This window comes from Balearica regulorum, chromosome Z, assembly GCF_011004875.1.
Source record: "Balearica regulorum gibbericeps isolate bBalReg1 chromosome Z, bBalReg1.pri, whole genome shotgun sequence".
NCBI classification, from domain to species: domain Eukaryota; kingdom Metazoa; phylum Chordata; class Aves; order Gruiformes; family Gruidae; genus Balearica; species Balearica regulorum.
In genome coordinates this window covers 58,564,587-58,588,673 of record NC_046220.1, presented here as the reverse complement: position 1 = coordinate 58,588,673, position 24,087 = coordinate 58,564,587, and the positions used below count along the sequence as shown (strand labels likewise).

General features: G+C 35.4%; 1 protein-coding gene across 1 annotated transcript in view; it reads right to left on the bottom strand.

Annotated features, from left to right (window-relative positions):
• Nucleotides 1–1,047: 1,047 nt before the first annotated feature.
• The window catches only part of TNPO1 (transportin 1), a 55,295-nt gene continuing 32,255 nt past the window's right edge, over nt 1,048–24,087 (bottom strand). The window contains exons 10-25 of the mRNA XM_075741051.1: nt 21,866–21,926; nt 21,063–21,231; nt 19,800–19,952; nt 18,421–18,646; nt 15,205–15,376; nt 13,617–13,703; nt 12,745–12,852; nt 12,384–12,542; nt 12,205–12,292; nt 11,529–11,627; nt 11,225–11,320; nt 8,303–8,378; nt 7,406–7,505; nt 5,883–5,957; nt 2,881–3,023; nt 1,048–1,311 (exon numbers count right to left, since the gene is read on the bottom strand). Of these exons, the coding sequence (XP_075597166.1) occupies nt 2,916–3,023; nt 5,883–5,957; nt 7,406–7,505; nt 8,303–8,378; nt 11,225–11,320; nt 11,529–11,627; nt 12,205–12,292; nt 12,384–12,542; nt 12,745–12,852; nt 13,617–13,703; nt 15,205–15,376; nt 18,421–18,646; nt 19,800–19,952; nt 21,063–21,231; nt 21,866–21,926 (1,777 nt within the window). The 3' untranslated portion in view covers nt 1,048–1,311; nt 2,881–2,915. The remainder of the gene's footprint in view (nt 1,312–2,880; nt 3,024–5,882; nt 5,958–7,405; nt 7,506–8,302; nt 8,379–11,224; nt 11,321–11,528; nt 11,628–12,204; nt 12,293–12,383; nt 12,543–12,744; nt 12,853–13,616; nt 13,704–15,204; nt 15,377–18,420; nt 18,647–19,799; nt 19,953–21,062; nt 21,232–21,865; nt 21,927–24,087) is intronic.

The window sequence follows — 24,087 nt, the reverse complement described above, 5'->3', positions numbered from 1 at the left end:
ATAGCAATCATGTCATCAACTTCTACAATTGTCTTTACGTGCCAACTAACATTTATGCAGCCTTTAACCGGTCTTACCACGTAACTCATTTTTAGAGATTCTGATAAAATCACTAGTATATAACCATGCAGAAAGCACATCACACTGACAGCACAGAGGCAAATATTTTGCACAGCTATATCAGCTTTCCACATTGTGCAGGTTACACACAATACAATATCAATCTTATTCTTAACAGATCCTAAAAAGGTATTTCAAGGCCTAATTGTTAACTACAGTACTTTATATCTATATTCTTAATAAAAATAAAATCCACAGAATCTTAAAAAAGGAATTTTAAATGCAGGGCTATATTGAATTGGTAAACTGCAACACAAAACTGGCGCAACATAGGTAAATGTATACCAATTTCACTCTATGTGATGCAAGCATGCTACTTTCCCACTAATTTAAATTACTTCTGATCACTATGAGCCAGAATGCATGCCTGAACCTTAAAACTGCACGTTAAGAATAATGCCTTACTCTAGAAATTAAATCTAATGAAGTACAATAATCAAATCATATCCACTACTTTAATTTTTTTAATGTAAAAATTAAGATGTCAATCTTTCTTTTGAAATGTCCCTCCCCTTCCCCCAAAAATGAAAGGAGTGACTTATTTGGCAGCTTGCAGGTTGCTTCATTTTGTCCAAGTTAACTTTATTAAGTTATGATGGGGTTTCTATATTGGACACTGCAAGTGCCTGCTCCTAGTACAGACACAAGCTGCATTTTAACTGTACTAACTTCATTTGTGTAGTTCTTCATTAACATGCAAATACCTAGGAATCCCATCAAGCAAGATGAAATAATGTAGAAAACCCTTACTTAAAAAACATAAAAGAAAAAAGAAAGCCTTTTACTGTTTGTGACCCCCGTTCTTAGGTTTCCTTTATTGTGCGCAAAATAGTTTTCCTCTTTACGTATCCCTATGGTTCAATTATATGGTTCTTATTTTGGTACAATTCCCCACAATGTTCCAAAATGTGCTGTTTTGTGACTAGATTCTTTTTTTTTTCTTTTTTTTTTTTTCTTCTTCACATCCAGTGCAGAGTTGTAATAGGAGACAGATTTCCACCCACAAAGGCTCCAGATGTTAAAACATTTCCCAACATCGACTTAATACAGTGACGGCAACACCTCCCTCCCGCCCCTCCCAGTAGGGTTGGGATTGTACTGTATTCCCTACTGGTTTACCCTTCCCCCCAGTAAAGGGTAGCATTTTCCCTGGGTGCAGAGGCTCCCTCATAGTCTCCCAGACTGAAGGACCTGTAAAAGGAAAAGACAAAGGTATAGTTACATCTTACCTTAAACCTTAACTGACAGATCCATGCATAAACAAAGAACTTTTTTGCCTTTTTTAAGCATTAGATGCCAACCTTTGATTAAAAATGAATTTATGCCTAGATTTTCCCTTTTAATTCTGTTTAAGAAAAAAGCCCACTTATATCAGGAAAATGATTATTCATGAAACAACAATGTACACTTTAAAGCTAAACTGACAGTTCCACTATTGTGGCTAAGCTTAGATTTAAGATAAAAGCAGTCCTATATATTCTAACAAGTTTTCCATTTTTAGCACAAAATTATGAGGCAGTTATGACATTGAGAAAGAATATTAAACACATCTGCTACTGACCTAACAACTCACTTTTAGGTGGATTAATCAAGATAGCCATAGTGTCTCCTCAGTTCAAACTGAGAATAATGGCAAATCTTATCCTTTGGATTCCTCTTCATTAGAAGAAGAAAACACCCTTATGTCAGAACTAAAACGCCCTCATTGATAAATACGTAAATGTTTGAAATTGGTTTATTTTAATCCATCGTTCAGATCAAACATGCAATTCAAACAGGATTTCTTACATCACTAACTTTGACAAAATCTTAGGCTAACTTTTAAATAGTTGTCCATTCAACAACAAAACAGAATTGAATGATTCACTTCCATAATTTCAGTACAGAAATTCTACAGCAAGTATCAGATTTATATAAAGACTCACTGAATAAACTTTATTCACCCCCTTTTTTGGGTAGTATAATAATATCTTCACAGAATCACACTACTTTACACATGGGAAATTTGTTTTATACCGTGTGCACAGACAGCATACAAAGCAAGGTGGTATAATAACATAACTATTCTACAATAAATTGTCACTGTTCTTTGCTGAAGTTGACTCATTTGACACACAGAACTGAACCAATTCTGAATTAGTGCACAAAATGGAACATGGCAATAATGAACACATCAGCCTCCCCAAAACATCAAGCTCTACAGTTACAATAGAGTTACAGATTAGCATAACAGCCTTTATTCAGTGCAAAGATCATCTAGTATGTGGTTAGGAGTATAGTTGACTTCTAATGGCTAAAGTGTGTAACAAACTTGCTTTCCTATCCTAGAGAAACATTCCTGCTTACACCATGTCTGCTGTCTACTAATTCATAAGACATAAGGGAGCCTGTGCCTTTACTGTGATGGCTTGAGGATCACATTCATCACTTTGCTTATTAAACCTGAAGTGGCACTTTATTATACCTACACTTCCAATCTTATCTTGATACACTACTGTGCGTATCATACACTCACTTTTTCTTTCTCTCTCTCTCTCTGCAAAAATAAAATAACAGAGTCAGGTAACTGCTTTTGCTACAGCTACCACCATCTAGGTATACTATCATCCCCTTTTTCCCCTCCTTATAGGAAGGGAAGATATCTCATCCAGTGCACCTGAAAAATTCTAGTCTGATGAATTAATTATGTTTCATATAATGAAAAAAAGGGCAAAAGTCCGTTACAGAGCTCTGTTTAGCAAGGAAGATTCATGTACTTACCTCTAATTATGGGACTGCAGCTACAGTGCATGAGGTTAAACTCCATAGTAAGCTGCAAGGCGCTCTTTTAAGGGAAGAGGAAACTGGTCAGAGAAACGCCTCCAATTCTCATCCCCAACTTGATTTTTAAATCCATGAAGAATCTACAAATGAGAGGGGGGAAGTCAAGATAATCACTAAACAGTAGATACATGATCATTATTTACTAGCAACATACGCAGTAACCCACAAATTGCTGGATTGTACATCTGTCCATCTGAATTTTCCAATTTAATATTGAAATGCTACAAAGAAACAAAGGAAGTCTAGTAATGTCTATCTTAACTGAAATTTTTAATTTTTTTTTTTAAGGGTGACATATAGAATATCATCCACACAAATTAGTGTGTGTATACCTATCTGTGTATGTGTTTTTAATGAGTAAGTTGACTTACAACCTCGAGTTAGACCATTACAGTATGCTAAACATTTTATCAATTGACAGTTTATACATGTTAAGATTACTATATTTACATTTCTTTTATAAATGTGTAATATGTTGTGGGAAGAAAGCTGAGCCAAAACTGCAGCCAGCATGTGACAGAATGAATGCCTGTCAATTTCTAGCACAAACACAGAAGCATCCTGTGAGAACTCTGTTTTTTCCATGGAACCTGTAAGACAACTGTCATTAAAAAGGAAGCTGCTAAAATCTTTGGTACTTTGAAAGAACATGGATCCACAGTCAGTGACAGTCAAAAGCCAGTGAAAGACGAAAAAAACCCCAAACCGTACATGTTTCAGTCTGGACCTTCTAGTGTAATAAATTAAGTGAAATCTATGAAAATTAAATGATACTATCAAAAATGTCTTTGTATGTTAGTTCTGAAAACAGCAGGTTTAATATTAAAAGGCAAACATTAGAAAGAACAAAAGCAGATGAAATGGTGCCTCATCATAGAAAATAACACCAAGAGAGTTTTGTTTTTCTTTTTTAAATTCAAGGATACTGAATTGTGGAACAGTATGTCATGAACACATCCTCACAGAAAAGGAAATGTTAAAGTTAAAGCTCACGGTACCAAGTTTAGTCTCAACATAACATTCTCAAGCAGAGCTGTTCTTAAACAGGATATAGCAATATGACATTACAGTGTCACCAGTTAACTTACTGCTTTTCTCCCTGAAAGAGACCTTCCACAAACAGGCTCACGTCTCTTTCGTAACCCAGAGAGTCAGATTATCCAGCTCCCAAGAAACTACTAAAAATCTAAGACTGTTCAGATATGACAAAAGGAACACTTTTAAAATCATCTTCCAGTAGAGTTTTAGCAAGTGAGCTTCAGCTAGAATGTTCAGATGCCCTGGTCTTATAAAAAGTGAAAAAATTCTCAGGGTATATGTCAGATTTCAATGCTGGCAGTTCATCTACCCATGCTCTTGGAAGTGGTATTTTTCTGTGTCAGTTCCAGTGCTAAAACCAAACCAAACAAAAAAAACCCACTGGACAATCCTATTTTTTTTCCATTGTTCCTGAAAGGCATAATTATTGTTGGAAAAACATCTAACTGGATTAGAGAAATCCTGTATCCATGAGGAAGTAATCTAAAAAATATGCATGCCATCACTTGAAAAAAGCTTTGTCTCATTTCTTGCATGGCAAAAAGCACAAAAGAATACAGTTTAAAAAGCAAGGATGCCCTTATGCCAAGTGACCAAGAACCATTGTGTCTAGTTGGAATGCATTAGTTATCCCACATGGATAACTTGGAAATAATCTGAAAAAGAGGAGCCTAACTTATTGAAGCAAGTATTCAACGCTGAAGGACCACTGCAGAAATACACACTGACTGCTTTGGACAGCCATCACAGACAGCATCCTGGACTTTGTTTTAAGCTTCTAAGTATTTCTGCTGATGCTAGAATACTCACAGCTGTGCACTGCCTGGATGTGATGTTCCTTTGAAGGAGACCAGTTATCTGAGAGGCTAACTATGACAGCGGTATTTCTGTCTGTGCTCTTAAAGACAGGATACAAAAGTTCTAGCTTCTGATGTTCATACATGGCATTAATTGAATAAAAAGTACCAGTACTGATGTGTACTCAAGTACACATGATCCTTGTAAGTACATATGAATATGCTCCATTTCTGCTTTAAGAGGATTATCATGAAATTTTGACATACGTTCTTCCTAAAAACAGATATTTCACTTTACAACTATGAGGGAAGCCACACTACTGAACAGTAACAGCATCTGTTCATGAAACTGAAATAAGTTCTTTTTTCTTTTCTCTTCTCTTTCCCTTTTTTTTTTAAAAAAAAACATACCTAGGACACTAGTACCAAAGCACAATATATTACACTCTGGGTGGGCTGTTTTTCTTTGCTTAATTTACACAAGGCAAACAGTCCTTTCACTTAAATTCTACTGACACTTTGTCTAGGGATGTATTCTTAGGTATAACTATGTGTTAGTTTCTTAAAAGTTTTTCTTCCAAGAGGTATTCTGAGGATGATTAAGCAATCCAGAGAACTTACTTTCAGCAGGAGTAAGAGAAACAGATCAGGATACTATGCAATATTTTTAATTTGCAATTTTCTAGACATTTCTCCAAAATAAAGTAGGCACTTTTGGCAAAAAAGTCTTGAACCATACAAATCTCATTTTCTAGAAGAAAATCTTAAATGTGGTATAAAACCCCCTGTTCTTCCAAATGCAGGCAAAACATAGTAGGCTGGACATTATGAAAAGTTCTTTGAGGGTAATTATCCCTTCGAATAAGATCTCAAGTGAACTTTTCAATACCATTAAAAAAAGTTTGGAATAAACCAAATGCATATAAGAAAATAAGAGATTTTAAAAAAAATTTTTATGTTTTGTCTGAAAATTTATAGCCTTGCACAGAAGCCTCCATGACCACAAATACAGTAATTATTAACAGTGGAGGTAGAAAGCAAGAAAAAACCCAGAGGATCCAAACCAACCACCATTAGGATATGCTGTAATATTAAAAACATTACCTTACAGAACATGTCTCGGAGATCATCTTTTGGGCTAATCCACGATGCAACAGCATCACAAAAAAAAATAAAGTCCTACAAGATTAAACAATCACATACGTTAGAAACCTCAATTTATAGGTCTGAAAACAATGCTTGATGTACATTTTATCAACTAGGGAGGGTCATTGATCCTAATTCACAACTGCTTTTGTTTTTATGTATTTATTTTCCAGTTAATTCAGACAATAACAGTAAGTCGCTGTATGCCTAAGTGTTCAGAAATAGAAATAGCTGAGTGTAAAAACAGCTTTGTTGAATTAGATTTTTGATTAAATAAACCCACAGTTAAAAACCCTTCAACAACTCTCCCCTCCCACAACTCACTTGTTTAATGTTAATTCTTTCAGTACACGTACCAAGTTCATGAACCAACCACCTTAATAATAAGCAACAAACTCAAGACCACAGTCACAACACTCTCACACGCATTTCCAGTTGGGGAAAAAAGCTGTTGCATTTCTTTAAGCAGAACCAGAAGTTTTTTCTGGGATGCATAGAATGGTTATCATACAGGCTTAAAACTAAAGCCACCCCAAAATCCCTATACTTAGTTCATCTTCTGTGATTCATTACCTCCTACTACACTATTAAACCACCAGTCTTTAATCATTAAGTTGATAAGACACATGTTTTTGGGTAGGAACTGAGGATAACAACTACAGAGAAGGAGAGATGGGATAGTGAAAACAGTCCTTAATTACCCTCTCCCCTTAAGCAATGTGAAAGAATAAATGGACAGCAGACGAGGGAAATCCTAAGTACAGAATACAGCATAAGTGAAATGAACTGAAAATTTCCAAACAAGCTAGAGGCTCAACTGCTGTGTTTCAGGAAGAATTCCAGGCAGAGGAGAGGGAAAATCACCTTCATTTTCCTCTAAGAAAATATTACATTGGAATAGCTTTACTTTAGAGGGGTGGAGACTAAAGAGCAAGTCATATTCTATTCTTCAGATGTACCATTTATTCTCAAGAGATGCGTGTTCCTTGTGATATTAAATATTTAAGCAATATACACGAAGTTGAAACAGAAACTTCCCAAGTTTTAAGAATGAAGGGGTGGTTACTGGTTTTGTTCTGTTTCTTGTTTTAAAAGCCTAGCTTACATCTGGAAAATAGGTTTAAGTATGTCAACTTTTGCCTTCTATGTTCATACAGATCCTGAACACAACCTGACAGCAGTATCAAAATACAGTTATTTTAATCAAAGTTCATTGTTTACATATCCTTTGTAAGTAAAAGACACAAACTGAATGTAATACTCTTCTCCTTTCCTTTGCTTGGTGATAATTACTGAAGCATCATGATACGTACCATGCGCAATGCAATACAAACATTTTGGTCTCCTTGACCTCTAAATAAAGCTACATCATGTACTGCACGGAATCATGTGAAGCTAAAATTTTTCATACTCCATATAAGACTTTTACTAAATTTCACATGAGTAAAGAAAAGAAGTTAAGATCTATTAATGTATCTTACTTGGACTACTCCACTGGGGTTGACCGTGATCATGGTACATATCCCGCGGAATGCTGAATCCTTTTCCTCATTGTCTCTTATGTTTCGCAGAGAGGTGCACCTAACAAGTAGGACAGCATAACTTAGCTAACTCTATTACTTTTTCTTCAATCAAATCAGAACTAGATGACAGTATTTGATGGAATAGGTCACACTGATAAGATGATCTGAAATGCTATTTTGAACACTTAGAAAAACACTTGTTGCACACAGTCTTTCCTAGCGTATTTCTATTAGGCATCATCTCCAGAATTTTGTTCTCCTGTTGCACTACATACAGTTAGAAAGTGTGACCTGTGTTCCATTAAATACAAAAGAAACATGTATCTGAAATATTTATAGAAACTATCATTATTAGAAGCGGAACATATAATACTATCACGGTATGAATTATGTCAGATACCACTTACAGAATGGTTATTTAACTTTTACAGCAGCAAGCAAGCTATTTTATACATAACAAATCTATAAACATGTATTCCTTACAGCAATTCAAGCCTCAGACTGAATTTTAAGTAAAGTAATGCACGGTTTAAATTTTACAGTATTTGCATGCATTGTATTATCATTCTGGTGGATTTTAAAATGCTCTTCCATAGTCAAGCTTTAACACAGCAAGCATGTGACAATCTTATCCCATGCATAAATTAGTCGTTAGCCACAACATAAAGAATACATGACGGTGCTACTAAAAACTCACAAACCTGATAGGACAAGATTAGTCACATGGTTGGCAATGATTAAGGATTGAGATTTTGTAACCAACTGAAAATATATCTAAAAGTGAGATAGAGAGAAGAAAGAAAGAAAGAGAGTGAAGAAAAATGAATTAAAAAAAAAAGATTGAATAATACACACCAGGGTCTTATAAACTGCTGTAGCATGGGGGCCACCTCTTGAGGACAAACGTAACCAAGACGACCAATTGTTATTGCTAAGGTAACGCAATCACGGTTATACACCACCAAACGCCAACCAAGACATGAGCAAATGAGGGGGGAGGAGAAAAAATAAAGAAAAAACAACAAATAACTCAGAAACAGAAACCAACAGAATCTGTGTATGATAATAAACATAAGATTTCACCAGTGCTGTTTATTACCACCCCCTAAATAAGAGGCAGCAACATATATGGTATACTCTCCAGGGTAAAAGAAAAAGTAGTAAATGAGAGAACACCAAAAACACAATTTAAAATCCAAAGGCTTTCTGATGTAAACAGTCATTCTGCCCTCTTCAGAGTAATCTCTTACAGTCAATTTACCTACCATACATTTTGAAGTTTTTATTCAAATGTACTATTATGGATACTATTGGTAAAAAGGAATTAACCATTTTCAGTTTTACCACCAAGTATTCTAACCATTTTTCCCCCAAATATTCGGGATTCGATATTTTAATAGATGTACGCTATCAGTAAAAATAAGTTTATAAATACTTTTACAGGGAAAATATTGTGGCCTATATAAAAATGCTAAATAAATGAAACACTTCTCAAAGACCACCAAATATTTGTTTTCTTCATAATTTCAGAGAGAATTTAATTTTAAGTGACTGCAAATTAATTATTTAATCCCAATATTTCTCCTGTTCACAAAAGGCTTCCTCATAGAAGTCATAAGTATATGACTTCTGATACCAAGGACACAAGAAAAGCAAAATTGCTTCATCAGATGATTAGGTAGCTTGGTCCTTTGTTCTGAGGGACAGACTAAAGAAAATATCATCATGTAAAAGTGTTTTAATGGTGTTTGCTCAACTCACGAAAGATTAATCTTTAGAAAAAGGAGAGGGTGGGGAATAATGTATCAAGATTACTTGAAGCAAAATACATGAATAATACTAAAATCCAGCAGATTTATATGAAGCAGAGAAAGGAAACCTATGTTGAAGGGACATACTATGCAACACTCTAATTAACAGGCATTTGTGAACAGTTTCATGAAACGTGCAATAAAGCAGATGATGCTTTCTCCAATAAATTTGGTGTAGGATATATTAGCAGTTTGAAACATACTCATTCCATGAAAGCTGCAGCTCACTGGTAATGTACTGTTTTGCCCTGACGTTACTCAATTTCAATATGCAGTGTCTAAAATTTTCTAACAATTTTCTAACAAAACTTTGAAGGGCTACTTTCAAATGAAAACTCACTTTTATCTGTAAGTTCTCACAGCTACAGTCTGTACAAGGAATAGTAATCTCTGTCAAAGCTCAACTTTTTGGTATGTACTGGTTATTTTCTATGTAATTACTTTTACTTAAGGTGGTCTCACATTTCCATAGGGGAAGTGTTTTCATAGCTCATTACATAGCAAGCTAAAGCAGAAAACAGTAATATTCTTGCACATACTAGTGGCATGCAGCACAATATCCCACAACAAACTTATTATAAGTACACCACACTCAACATTTATTTGCAGTTATGCATCCACATTTAAAGTAACCATTAAGAGAATAAAAAAATAAAAATAAAATAAATCAGTGTTTGGATGCTTCCAAAAATTCTCTAACAGTGATGGAAGCAAACATTTAAGTACTGGATGCCTCTCAGTTACAGGTATTACACATCCATCAATGCAGAGGAAGAGGGTCAGGGCAGGGGTGGGGGGAAAGAAAATTTATATTGCTATACTATTCCATGGTATATTTCACAACAACTAGGTATTTGCTCCCCAATTATCTTTTTTAAAAGTAGTACCTATAATATGCCAGACAACTAGGCAATTTTTCCTTCAAGTTCACCTTCCATACTAAATGGGGGCAGGGGGTCAGAGAAAGTGCAGCTTTCAAGTTTAGAGAATACCAGAAGAAAAATATGCACTGAAGATCTCTCTCCAATTTATCTCTTGCTTAGGTCAAAAAACATAACTGTAGTACTGAATATGCATAATTTTCAATCATGTCAGGTATAATGACTAAACTGTCATTTTCTTACAAGACAGTTTTCAAATAGGAAAAAAAAAGTAATTCTTAATCAGTAAAATAGTAAAACAGAAACCTGTCAAATTATTAATAAAATTTTGCTGAAGTATGGAAGGTGGTCTTCATACCAGAACGTGCCCTCTATAAATGCAAAAGAAACAAGCCTCAGAAATTCTGATTCAGTAAGGCATTTGGGGATTGCTCCCAATTTGGAAGGCAAAGCTGTGGGCCAGAACATAAAACATGCATGCCATTATTAAAATTATTTTCTGAAATTTGTTATTAAGTGATCAGGTAATTGAAGTTATAGATAATTTCAGTTACATTGTGGTAAAACTGCCATCACAGATCTAGATTTTTGTGCATATTACAAGTTTATCTTAAAAAAAAAAAAAAAATACTGCATTTCTTGTAAATTCAAAGAGTTCAATATTTGTTTTATATATGCCAATTACATTTGTTTTAAACACTAGACATATATATACAGTACACGTGTAAGGACATGCATATATTAAAATCAGTGTGAATGAAGTATTTAAGTGTTACTGCATACATCTGTCATATTCAATACATAAATAAAATTGGAAGAATACTTAATTAAACAGATGATAAATAAATATAATAAATGTTATAAAAGTGAGAAAGCAATAGCTTTAAGAATCTAGATATATGATAGATGGTTTGCATCAAGACTGAGACTTGTAAGAGCTTCTGCAAAACAGAGGTGCTTTGCTTATAAAAGCCAAATACATAGCAATAAAATCAGTTCTGGTGTGGTTCCCCTATACAATTTTTTAAATCATTATAAAAAAATTTCTAATTCCCTTCACCACATATGGTTCAGTTTTTGGGTACCTGTATTCTCTAACAACGTCTTTGGTGTGTTGGGTCTGTTAATTATTTCTACAAGCTGGTGCAACACCATTGGAATATAAGGCTGCATCTCTATACCTGAAAAAGCCAAAAAAAAAAAAAATCAGAAGAAAATGACCATACATAATCAAAACAGATCTGGTACACTGAACTTACTAACAAGGACAAGAATCTCAAATTTAGTTTAAATTTTAACATGAAAGTATCACTAAAAAATCCTCCAACCCACACCCCCTAGACAAACCATGCTAAATGTGCAAAGATTCAAAGAAAAAATAAATCTTACCCATCTGGATGGAGATTTCTCCAATTGCCCAGGTGGCATTGTTACACACAGAAATGAATTCGGGGTTTAGGTTGGTTCCCAAAATGGGCATGAAATCAGCTAGAAAAAACAACATTTTAAAATCTCATCACACAATACAACTATCTTGTCCCATTGCTGTAAGATCAGAGGGAAAAAAAAAGTTTTTTAAAAAAATAATCATGGAAGCCTATTTATATGCTTGGAAAGTGTTACACATGAATTAACAAGAGCTATATTTCTGCTATATATCAGATTAACCTGGATTTTAAAACCTAAGCATATCAACACAAATATTTTCAAATTATGATTTTAAAATGTTTGTTATAGGCTTTATCTTTATGTAACTCTAGAAACCTTTTTTCTCCCCTTCTCTTGCTGGAAGAGAAGAAGAAAATAAGAAAGGGGAAGAGGGAAGAAGAAAAAAAACACAGCTACAAGTACTTGTACTTTCATAATACAGTTGAACAACCCTCAATCACCTGGATAGCTATGTATTCAGCTATGTTTGAAAAAACAATGCAGCCTAGAAGGCAACCACATGAAAACTTACAACACCATGAAAAGGCAACCCATAGAATAGGAAGCTTAACGGCTAAACCAGCCTCTTACCAGTTTTTAAAACAAGTTAATTGATTAATATGTAAAAGAAACATACCAATGCAAGGCTTCACATGCTGAAAACACGCCTTTGTCAGATCACCTAACAATGCAAAAGAACTCTGCCGTACCTCAGGCATTTTATCCTAAGAAAGGAAGGAAAAAAAAAAATTCTAGAAGTGTTTCTGATTCTCTTAAGAAAGAAAATCCTTGGATCAAACAGGTTACTTATCTCACCTGCATGCATTGGTACATTAGTGTCAGGATATTGCTGCGAGCCACTAGCTGTTCAATGTTGCCTCCAAGTCCTTCAGCTAAACCACTGAGTAAATCAAGAGCCACAATCATGAAATCTTTATCTGGAGCCTCATATTGATCTGGCTGAGCATTATGCAACTGCAACAAAGAAGTATGCATTTTCAAAATGAGTATTAGATTTTCTCAGTGGTATGCGTAAAAAAAAAGGTTTTGGAACTGCAGATTTATTAGATATTCAATGTTATGCTACAAATCCCCTGGTAAACCCATAACTTTACACAGTTAACATATTGGTTTAAGGAGATATTCTGAAAACATTGGAATAGCAATAGAAAAATACCATGGCTTGTGTAAGGGTCTTCTGCACCAGATTTACACAACGCTGGTACACAGGTTCACAGTATGGAAGAAAGCCAGATTGCAAGGCAGTAGCAACTGACGACAGGCACTAGAATTCAAAAAAAGAAAAGAAAACAGTCGCTACCTTTCCTCGCATCCCTGAAGTGCCTTTTACTTGGGAGAAGTCAATTAAAAGATACTAGCATTTTAAGTATACCCACATGTAACTGATACTAAGTAAACACAACCTAGAAACGCAGGATTAGCTGAGCCAAGGCAACTATCAGGAAGTTGTTACTCCTACATATGTCAGTTGAGAATTTCTCAGCAGCAGCATCTTCTTAGAGGCAGCCAAGAAAGTGCATACAAAACCCGTTACGATAATTCAGCCAGCACTTACACTAAGCTTTAGTATCTCGACCAGGTACAAGCCCTGACATTACCTAAGAGTTATGAAATTGATTTTTCTAGAGATGCTTTCCTGCTTCTCACTCAGAAAGTACAGAATAGACTACATGGTCTGGTTCATACCTTCAGCTCGTCTGACAATAGTTTTAATGGAGGGATGAAGTTGAGAGCAAGGAGAGAGAGAAGACAAGAATAAAAGGGGGATGCAACATTTCTTTTTTTTTTTTCCCCTAGAAGAATCCCATCAAAGAAAACACTCCAGAATGCCCCCCCCACCCAAGAAATCTAAAAGATTTCTGCTAAACCTAATGACATTTCCTCAGTCACAAATTTTTCTTACTACAGTCAGAATATTTTCTCCATAATGGGAACTTTTATAGTCATACCTCCTAGTAGGAGCATCTTGAGTAGAAAGTGGAATTCCTAAAAGAGGCTGATAAAAAATATTCAAATTTTAACATTTACCTCTAATAAAGGGAAGAGATCTTTATCTTCATCCTTCAACATGTTCCACTTCTGGATTAATGGAGGCATTAGCATCTGAATATACTCCTGTTTAGGATGAAAATGCATCAGCTGCTGAAACACTTCACCGCATACTATTTTATTTCAAAGCTAGAAAATGGATGTATTAAGAATTGATATATATTTTACTTTTTTAAAAAAACCCACACCCTGAAGTACCATAACTCAATCATTGTTGCAATATGTAGAAGTAGTTTAATATTACAATTTATAGTTTGTGTCTTAAGATTTTTTTGCTGAAGCACAGCACCTTTGCAGAGTGAATCTTTTCCGCCAGGTTTGGTTTCAGTCTAGCAACTTTTAATAGCTGTCTGGGTTGTTACAAATCTATATGATTACCTCAGGGCCTATGGAAAATGATTTCACTAGTAATGCAATCTGGCTGTGCATCTGCCACCTGCTTTTCTCAATCATTTCCCGTTGCCTTGATGCTGCAACCCTATCTCCCCAAATTCCTCAAACTTCCTCCTCAAGCAACTAACCATCCATGAAGAAAGTAATTTCCTATCCCTCCAGAAGGACACACTTACCCATTCTGTATAAAGCTGGTGCATCTTCCCTGCCACTGCACAGCCACAGTCACAAGGACATTCAGCAAGGCATCCCTAAAGTGCCGTTGCTCCCAGAAGGTATCTATAGAGCCAACAGATTCTGCCAGCTAATGCTATGACCAAAATCACAAAATTCTAAGTGACTGAAGAAAGTCCCACCATCACCAGGAGTTCCCATTTAGCTTCCTCCTGGTGCTGTCAAATGTCCAGGTGGCCAGGGCCAGAGAGAGATTGAAAAAGAGATCCTTTAATGGTATGGGGTTTCAGATGGCAAGTAAAATGCCATGGACACAAATCAAACTGTGTTATTCTAATGTGTCTATGTCATGTGAAGCACTATAGAGAAATAAAACAAATTTCAGTAACCATTGTAAGAAGATGCACATGTCATGTATGCATATTCTATTAATTAACGTACATACACTAAACCCCCCCCCCCACTATATTTGTCTCTGTGTTATCTGTGCTTTGTCCAAAGGATTCTGTGTTTTTGTATATAAAATGAATGCCTGTCTCACTCTCTGATAAAACAATTTCTAGTGATGATGTGCTCCAATACATTGGAAAGAGACACAGAGAGCAGCTTAGCTATACTGAAAGTGGTTACAAAAAAAGTGTTGTCATTAGAAATCAAAACACTCATTCCACTGATTACTCTAAAGTCCCATTTTGTATCTATATTGATATATGTATCTCATCTGAGTCAAAAAATTTCAGCATAAGGAAAAAAATCATGATGAGAAGCACATTTCACAAGCCACCATATACACAATTGTTTATTCAAAATGGCAAATATTTGTATAGTGGGCAAATTACATGCAGTCTATGTATTTTACTTGTAAATATTTAGTATAATCAAAACCTGCACAGAAATATCAGCATTTCTGGTTTACAACATGTAAAGCATACTACAAAAAAACACTGAACCACTTTCTCAATCATGAGGAGTGCTTCTGCAGAACATAAGTTATACTCACTGGTTTATTTAGATGATGGCCTACAGAATCTGCCAGAGTTCCTATAGCATCATAAAGAATGAGCAGGTTTTTATGCTGGTATTTACTAAATGCGAAGACCAAAGTGTCAAGTATATATGCAAGATAAGGAACAAGCTCTGTACAAGCCTCCTCTTCTAGAGTAGCAAAGGCACTGAGGGACAAAAAAAACAGGTCAGTTAGTATCTTGGAAAAAAAACCAAAACAAACAAGACGACCCCAAAATGCCTCACACTACCCATTTCTGTTTAAACATAAAACTATATAGTCCTCAAATTCATCCAAGACATGTTTTGAAAATGGTATTACTGAGGTAACTTTGATCTGTTTTGACTGAACGCATTCAGCTTTTACATTGTGATGAACAAAATTAAAAAATATTGCTGTAAAACCCACTATGTATACGCAGGAAGCCTCCACCAAGAAAAGTGTTTCTCTACACGAGTTACAATATACTAACTAAGCTGTTTAACTTAAGTAAACAAAAGCTGTTTACTTAAGTTAAAAATGGCCCACTATCTTTAATATATGCTGTAGCTGCACCTCAAAGCCCTAGTGCTGTTGAGCCAGTACAACATCAGCCTGTACTTTCAGCAGTTCACTACATAGAAAAACAGATACAGCAAGACATGGAAAAATAAAGACAGGGGATGAACAATTTTAGCCAGCCTTGGTCAAAGCACATATCACAGCATCATGGAAGTTTTTCAGGTTGTCTGTCAAGTGTTTGAACAGCATTAAAAAACTCCACCCAAAACAAACATCCCCTGCCTGCCCGTGCCCCTGCCTCCCCTGCAATGCTACTTCAGAAAAAGAAAATATTATGACCTATTGAAGATTTACTGGCCTAGCTTGTGTCAACAAGATTATTATTAGCCTGTCCCTGCACTAAAAATGCGTGCATCGCTGCATGCGGTGAACAATCCCCTACTAGTGTGCTACCAAATACAGAAATGCCTTTTTCTTAACAATGCAACTGTGAACACTAAGTGCCTAGCATTCTTATTTATTATTTTATTATATTATTATGAAGTATTCTTTCAGAAAGGCGTAAGACATAAGCAGGAAAATATGTTTCAGTAAAATATCCTTTCAAGTGTCACCAACTTAAGGAGCACTTTCTCAATAGTACCAAAATTTAGACATCTGCTATGATACAGTTAGCAATGAGAACATACAGAATCCTATGACCAGTTTTCAATTTCATAGAATCATAGAATGGTTTGTGTTGGAAGGGACCTTAAAGACCATCTAGTTCCAACCCCGCTGCCATGGGCAGGGACACCCTCCATTACACCAGGTTGCCCAAAGCCTCATCCAACCTGGTCTTAAACTCTTCCAGGGATGGGGCATCCACAACCTCTCTGGGCAACCTGTTCCAGTGCCTCACCACCCTCACAGTCACGAATTTCTTCCTTATATCTAATCTAAATCTACCCTCTTTTAGTTTAAACCCATTATCCCTTGTCCTGTCACTACACTCCCTGATAAACAGTCCCTCACCATCTTTCCTGTAGGCCCCCTTCAGATACTGGTAAACCGCAATTAGATCTCCCCAGAGCCTTCTTTTCTCCAGGCTGAACAATCCTAACTTGGTGCAACTATTCACTGTAGGAATGCAGCTTCTTCCTCCCCTCTGAGAAGGATCATTGTATTTCCTTGCAATTTAGAAAGCTAGTATGTTTTGGCTTGTAACAGCTCTGCATTTTCCTTGAAGTGGAGTTTACCAGTTTATTTTTTACCTGCGACAGTAATTTTAATCAATCTCTGCTCTAAAGAAAGCATTTCAAAACATGTTATAAATATGATATTGAACTTTGAATAAAAATAAATCAGGCCTATTATTACTTTTAATATTTCTATTCTATCTCTTTCTTATTACTTTAACAGTTTCCACTGCTCATTGCACTTCCTTCATAAGCACTACATGAGGGCATTTAACAACTGCAACAGAAGTGTTCGACCATGTGCGCATGTCAACCATGTTTTTGACAAGGAAAGTATGAACGGAAGTGTGGGAGGTTTTATTTGTTGTTGTGGGGTTTTGTTTTGTTTTGAATAGCATCTGTACATAATCTGATTCCTTGGGTCTGAAAATGTGTGAATGTGCATATCACCATTTTCCTGCTCATTCAGGAATGAAAGAAGACGACTATCACTATGAAAAGACAGAATGGAGCAGATGTTAAAGCTCAATAAATTTGCTAGCCCAATGTTTTAAAAGGTTTAGAGAAAAAAAGGAAACTGTTTAATACTCAAATCTTAACTAAGTACATTTCATTAAATTCATTATATCTGTTCTTAGCCAAGGATACATCTACTCCTTTTGTGCAAAACTTAGCATAAGAACTCTGATGTCAACCTTGCCCTTTGGCACTACTGGTATTTGAGGGTGGGGAATAATTAACAACAACAACAATAACAATACAACAACAATAATAAAATTCGCATGTTTCAAGTGTTAAGCATGCAGTCAGATCCACGTCTAACTCTGCTTTATGAAGAACCTTGGCAGTCTGCTGTGTACATTCCTGCCCCACACAAACTGACACGTGAAAGCTTTATTTTATCTACTTCCTGCACAAGAGGTGCACCCATTCCCATTCCATTAATGGTGTGTCCATTAATGGAGCTTTTTTTTTTTTTTTTTTTTTTTTTTTTAGTATCAGCAGACAAGGGGGAGAAGGGAATCTTATCATCCAGGATTTCCCTTGAAGAGAAAGAAAATATCCCTTAAAATAATCATAACCCAAATGTTTTGGTAATCCTGAGCTAAATATAAACACCATCAGTAATCCAATGACAAGATAGTTTTCCATTGCAATCAGTATTGACCTTGTTCATAGGCATATTAAAAAAGCCAGACGTCTGGTCAATGAAACATCATGTATTTCATATATTGAAAACAAGTGTCACAAACAATTTCTTTTACTATAATAAATTATTTACTTTGGTGATTCATACACTCTGAAAACAAATTGGACAAGAGAAATACAAATTAACTTTTTTTCATGCTATTACAGCTCAGAGTAACTTGTAACTACTCCAAAAGAAGCTGCATCTACTCCAATTTAAAAGAGAAAGAAATAGATTAAGAGCTAGAAATGGAGTCATGCATTCATTGATAAAGGCATTAAAACAGTTTCCCATAAAAAAGCAGTGTCATGGATAGTGCTTTTTGCTTAACCTTTGGCTTACCTGCAGGCAGCTTCTTGTACTCTCTTGTTGCTGTCCAGGATACGCTTTAGCAATTCAGTCATTAATGGCTTCAAGTATGTGTCTGGGGGTTGACTGACTACCCAGTGTGCATAGCGACTAAGAGTCCAGCATGTAATGGAGCGCACAAGAGCCTTTTTGTCAGAGAGGCACTGAATAAGGTGAGGGATCAGCTCTGGAAGATATGGAATCATACCCTGCATGCAGCCTAGAAGGAAAAATATAGCTATTGCAGTTCCAGAATTAACAAAAGGTTATATTGTTTTCTATTTCCTGGAAGGACATAGTTTCATTCTCTATCACATAGGAATAGATTTCAGCAATATACAAAGCAAGTCTACTTAATATAAATTAAAGTCCTGAAAAGAAACCTTACATAAACAATAATTAAAATCCCCAATTAAACTTACACTCATTTCAACTACACTTCTACTTCAGTGCTTCCTCAATCTCCAGCAATTCTGCTTTATTAAATGCAGTATGGCAAGTACATGCAAATAAAATGAGTTTATAGAGCCTGGAGGTCCTACATCAGTCCACTCAGAGTAACCAAGACAAGCAGAGAAATACTCGGTCTTGATAACAAATCATGATATCCTTAAAAAGGATTCCTTAAGAAATTTAAATTTCTTCTCTTAATATCATAAAAATACCGACTAGCAATAAAAGCTACACGTTTCAAGTCAGTGAGGGCAGTAATACACTGACATTTGCAAAAAGTGCTAACTTTTACATTGCTTGACTTGAAATCACAACCAACAAAAAAATTTTCTAGTAACAAAGAAAAAAGTATGTTCACTAAGCATTGTGGGAAAACAACCAGGCATGGACCCAAATGTATTCTTTCAGCTTGCAAAAGGGACAGAGATGCTGGAAATGTAGGCAAGGAGCCAGGCAAGCCTGTGAGTAAGTACAAAGGCATGGAAGTTATCATATTTAAGTCGGAGAACCACCCAGAAAAAGCAGCTCAGGGCACATGCAGTCACACGAGTAGTCCTTTTCATTTCTGAAAACACTTAAATGAAATGTAAGGCTCAAATTTATTAAATATTCCTCTTCCATGAAATCAAGGTAGTATTTCATGAGACACAAATAAATATATGCTGCAGAATTAAGAAAGGGAGAAATAAAATGAATTATCTAAGTTATTTAGCCTCCTAAACATGCATAATTTGAAAATGAAAAATTACATAACTGCAGTCACCAATTAGTAGACATAGATATTAATCACCAAAATCAAACCAGCTTATACTGGTTTATACATATACTTGTTTTCATAAATAAATTCACCTGGAAGGAATCACAGGGATGCTTTCGAACCAGTCAAAAATTCAGCAACCTGATATGCACTGTTGCCTTACCTTCAGCAATTGCTCCAAGAACAAGGATACCAGATTCTTTAACTACCCATTCAGGATGGAAGAGTAATTCTTTCAAAAGGGGCAAGATGTGTGGCAGAAGTTCGTCACGAAATACATTGGCTAGGACATCTAGAGCAGCAGCAGAACACTTCCCTGAGGGGAATTAACAGTGTTAATCTTTGCTTATTATACAAGTAGTTGTAGTTAGGCAATATAATCCTCATTTTAACTTTGAGCTGCCAGTGGAGTCTCAGGGCATTAGGAGGAAAGATACTTCATTACAATACACAGTGATCCACTGTGCTCTGGTGCAAAGCCACAGCTCTTAGAAACACAGTTTTGCAGCACTTAAGTAGCTACTAAAAGGACTTATACACTGGCGATATTAAAACACTCACTGACACATACCATTAACACACCAAAACACACCATTATATTACAACATTATATACAATACATGATTTCAGGATGGCATAAGACTAAGGAAAAGGGAAGGTCTGTGACACGAATGTAACATATTGGAAAAATTAAGGAGAAATGGCCTAAAAATATTAGCATTTGATTGAAAAGAAAATGCTCAAACATGATCCATGTCTCAAAGCAAAAAAAGGCAAAATCATCCAACTCTAGAGATTGACGGAATTTGCAGGCCTCTGTTCTGAGCTTTTATACCTTACTCCTATTCTGTGATACACCAATATAAAGAGGAAGACCTCAAAATTTGTTTGAAAGTTTTAATTTCATATTTTTAGCAAACAAAGGCTCATGAAAGAAAAATCAGGAACAACTGCAAAACATGATTCCGAAATCCTTACTCTGGTTTTCTGCTGTGGTGTTGTCATGTCTAGAAAAAAGTTTTGCTAAGGTGGTTTTATAAAGAATGCTCGTATTACAGAATTTATACTGCGCTTTTTTTTTAAGCTGAAGTTAAACAGGTGATACATGATTTTTGTTATCTTGTAGAATAAAAATTCTAAGTCCAAAAGTTCTGTTGAATTGTATCCAGTAAACGTTTGTAGCTTGATCTGCCATATTCAAAATAAGAAATAAGTTTACCGATAGCTAGCTTTTGCCAATACAGTTACATAGTTGAAGTGTCATCTGATAGACTCCCCCCCTCCACCAATTAGGTCAACAGATAGTTCTTTTTGTATTCAAAAGCAAAGCTTCAGTATTGCTATATACAAAGTCCTCTTTTTACTGGGTTCTTGTATTATGCAAGTAGATCTATTTTAAAACATTTTACACATTACTTTGACATACTTAAATTCCAGTCAGAAATAGTATCATCATCATCAAGTTCATCATCATCGTCGTCATCATCTTCAATACCATCTTCTTCATGTTGCTGTGCCACTGTCCGTGAACGATGAAAACGAGGTCTTATGTCCTGCTCACTATCTGGAATAGCTTCATCCTCTTCAACATCCCCCTGTCATCAAAATGTTTTATCAGATACACTAGTCCAACTATATTGCTGAAGGAAGTTAAGAATGTAATTTTACTTCAAGATTTATAAGCATATAAAAGATTCACATCCCACTTGTGCTGCCCAGCTAACTAAAAATGCCATTGTTCCTGCATTCTGCTGCTGCATTTACCAGAAAAATGACAGGAAAACAGAAGCAAGAGGAGGTAAGCACCCGTACAAAGTATCCTTCTTGTTAAAAAACTCCCTTGATGGGAAAAAGTGATAGAGAAATTCCGGTATACAGAAATATTCTAAAATGTAGTGATGGAAAAAGCTGTGTATTCAATTTAGAAGGCCCTATAACTGATTCTGAATATTTTTTTAGGCTGCATTGTTGCCATAGTTCATGTGTAATTGTATCCCAGCTCTGCCTAAGTTTAGTGGGAGGGGCAAAGCATGAAAGCCCAGAGATTATTTTCCAACAAACACAGCAGCAGTTGCATTTAGTATTTGGAACAGCACACCTTTCCCAGAAAGCTAATTCTGCGTTGAATGGATGGTAGAGCAGATCTGCCCACTCTGATTTGAATCATTCTGATTTACAGATCAGAAGCTAACCAGATACTCTTACAGAGTAAAAGAAATTGATGCTCACCTTCAACAGAATAATATCAATCTCTGAATATTTCATACCATTTACCAGCACAGGTATCAGCCTACAAAGAAATATTGATATACGTCAAAATAACACATAAAAAAGCAAGCCAGTTTTCAGTTACCTGGGCCATAAGTTTGGTTGCAACCATCATCCCCTCAACCCAAAATAAAAAACCCCCACCCTTAGAGTGCTAACAAAACCTAGTATCTAAACCAAACTCCATTTCATAAAGTTCATCAATACTTTCTAATCTGAAAAAGTGTGAATTTCAAATTACAAACTTTTAACTAGAGGTAGCCAGATGGCACAACTGAGTTTTAAACTTAAAAACCAGATATTCTTCCATGTGACGACTTTGTTCTGAAGCACCTTTCAGAAATTGAGTCTATAGGCTTTCAGTAAGAATTCCAACTCCCATAATAAGCATAATAAACAAATATTAAGCTGGCCCTCACCAACAGTACTTGCCACTGAATTTGCTTGTGGCTTAAGACTCTACCTCACTATTCTTAAAAATGGAAGCCGAACTACATTAAGCCCTCCTATACTTTTGTGATTACTTCAATAGGACAAGTCCCCAACATTACAGAGATCTTCACTAATCTATATTGGGATTTCACTTTGTTATTAAACTGGCTATGGGACTCCAACTGTACAGATGTATAGCTAAAAAAAGTACCAAGGGAAAAAAGCCAAATACTTCACATAAAAACACATTCCCCACAAAAAAAAAATTCCATAAAAATATGTATTACAAGTCAAATCAAGCTAATAATGAAATTGCCATGGACATACCCAGCACCAGTGACAGACTCAATCTCTCTATATTTTGCAGCTGGGGACTATTGTTTTTGAAGGTACTAGGCCAGCAATAATATTCACGCATTGCAATGGCACATTACCTTCTGAACTCTAAATGAAGGAATAGTAAGTACTGACATTAACACCAACTCATTGGCATTTCTACAGCATACTTCATGAAGCATGCAGCAGCTATGTATTTTATAAGAAAGCCTATAGGAGCAAAATGGAACAAGATGTTAGATAACACATGAACAGGTTTTGAGAAGATCTCCTCCCACTTTAATTTAATATAAAAAATTTTAAGATTACCATCAAGTATTGACAAACTCATATAACTCCCTAAGTCAAACAGGACTTACCAACAAATAATTAGCTTTCAATAAATGTGACATTGAAAGATCAGGAGAGAAATGTAATGTTATTCTTATTTGTTTTTCTAGAAATTTAAAGGCTTTTAAAAAAAAAATTAAAAAATTCAGCATGACACTTCTGCAATACAAATCAATGTTCATGTAGGCCAAAAGAAGTTCAATTCTAGTTGTTATTGATTAGTAGTTAGTAACTACTGTTAGCCTCAGTATAAACACGATGTGTGTTGGGAAGGGGGTGGGTAAATTCAAGAATTGTGCTATCATTCTTTTGTCTTTTGAACTACAAGAGTAGGAATTAAGTAAAACCATTTTAAAACTCAAAAATTATTTCTCATAACATTGGTTCTCCAGTTTTCAACCCCTATTTCTCTACTGCTACAGTCGGTGTTTTAATCTCAATTCTCTACTTTCAAGTTGCTTATGAAAAATGATTTTTTTAATTGCTTCAAATCTATAATGCTTATTTGTGCTGGGAAGAATGCATCTGTCTGTGATTCTGTTCTTCCAGTTAAGATCTTGAGAGAACTGCCCTAGTAATTTCAAAAACCTTCCATGCATATTAAAAAAAAAAAAAAAAAGAGTATCCATTTACTGTAAACACTGAAGAACTCATTTCCTATTGCAAAAGACTTCAGATTATTCTGGAAAATAGTTATAAGCACTGTTGCAGACATGCAGATGTTTAAGTCTCTAACATGGATATTCATTCCCATTCAATGAAAAATCTACATTTTGAGGCATAGGATAACTTTCTGAAACTTACAAAAAAACGTATTCGAAACTAAAAGTACTATCAGGCTGCAGAAGTATGAAGGAAACATTTTACATGCTTTCTTCAAGTTAAAATTGCAATAGCAGTTGATAATAAAATTGATTCCTAAATCCAAATGATGTCATGCCATTTTGTTACATTCTTTATAGAACGAGGAACCCTTTGCATGACTGTGCACATAGAAGCATTGCGCACAGATGCCTACATCAGCAGTAGTCAAGACATGTTCGTGGTACACCAGATGTTACAGGTAATGTTACGTGGAGATGTTT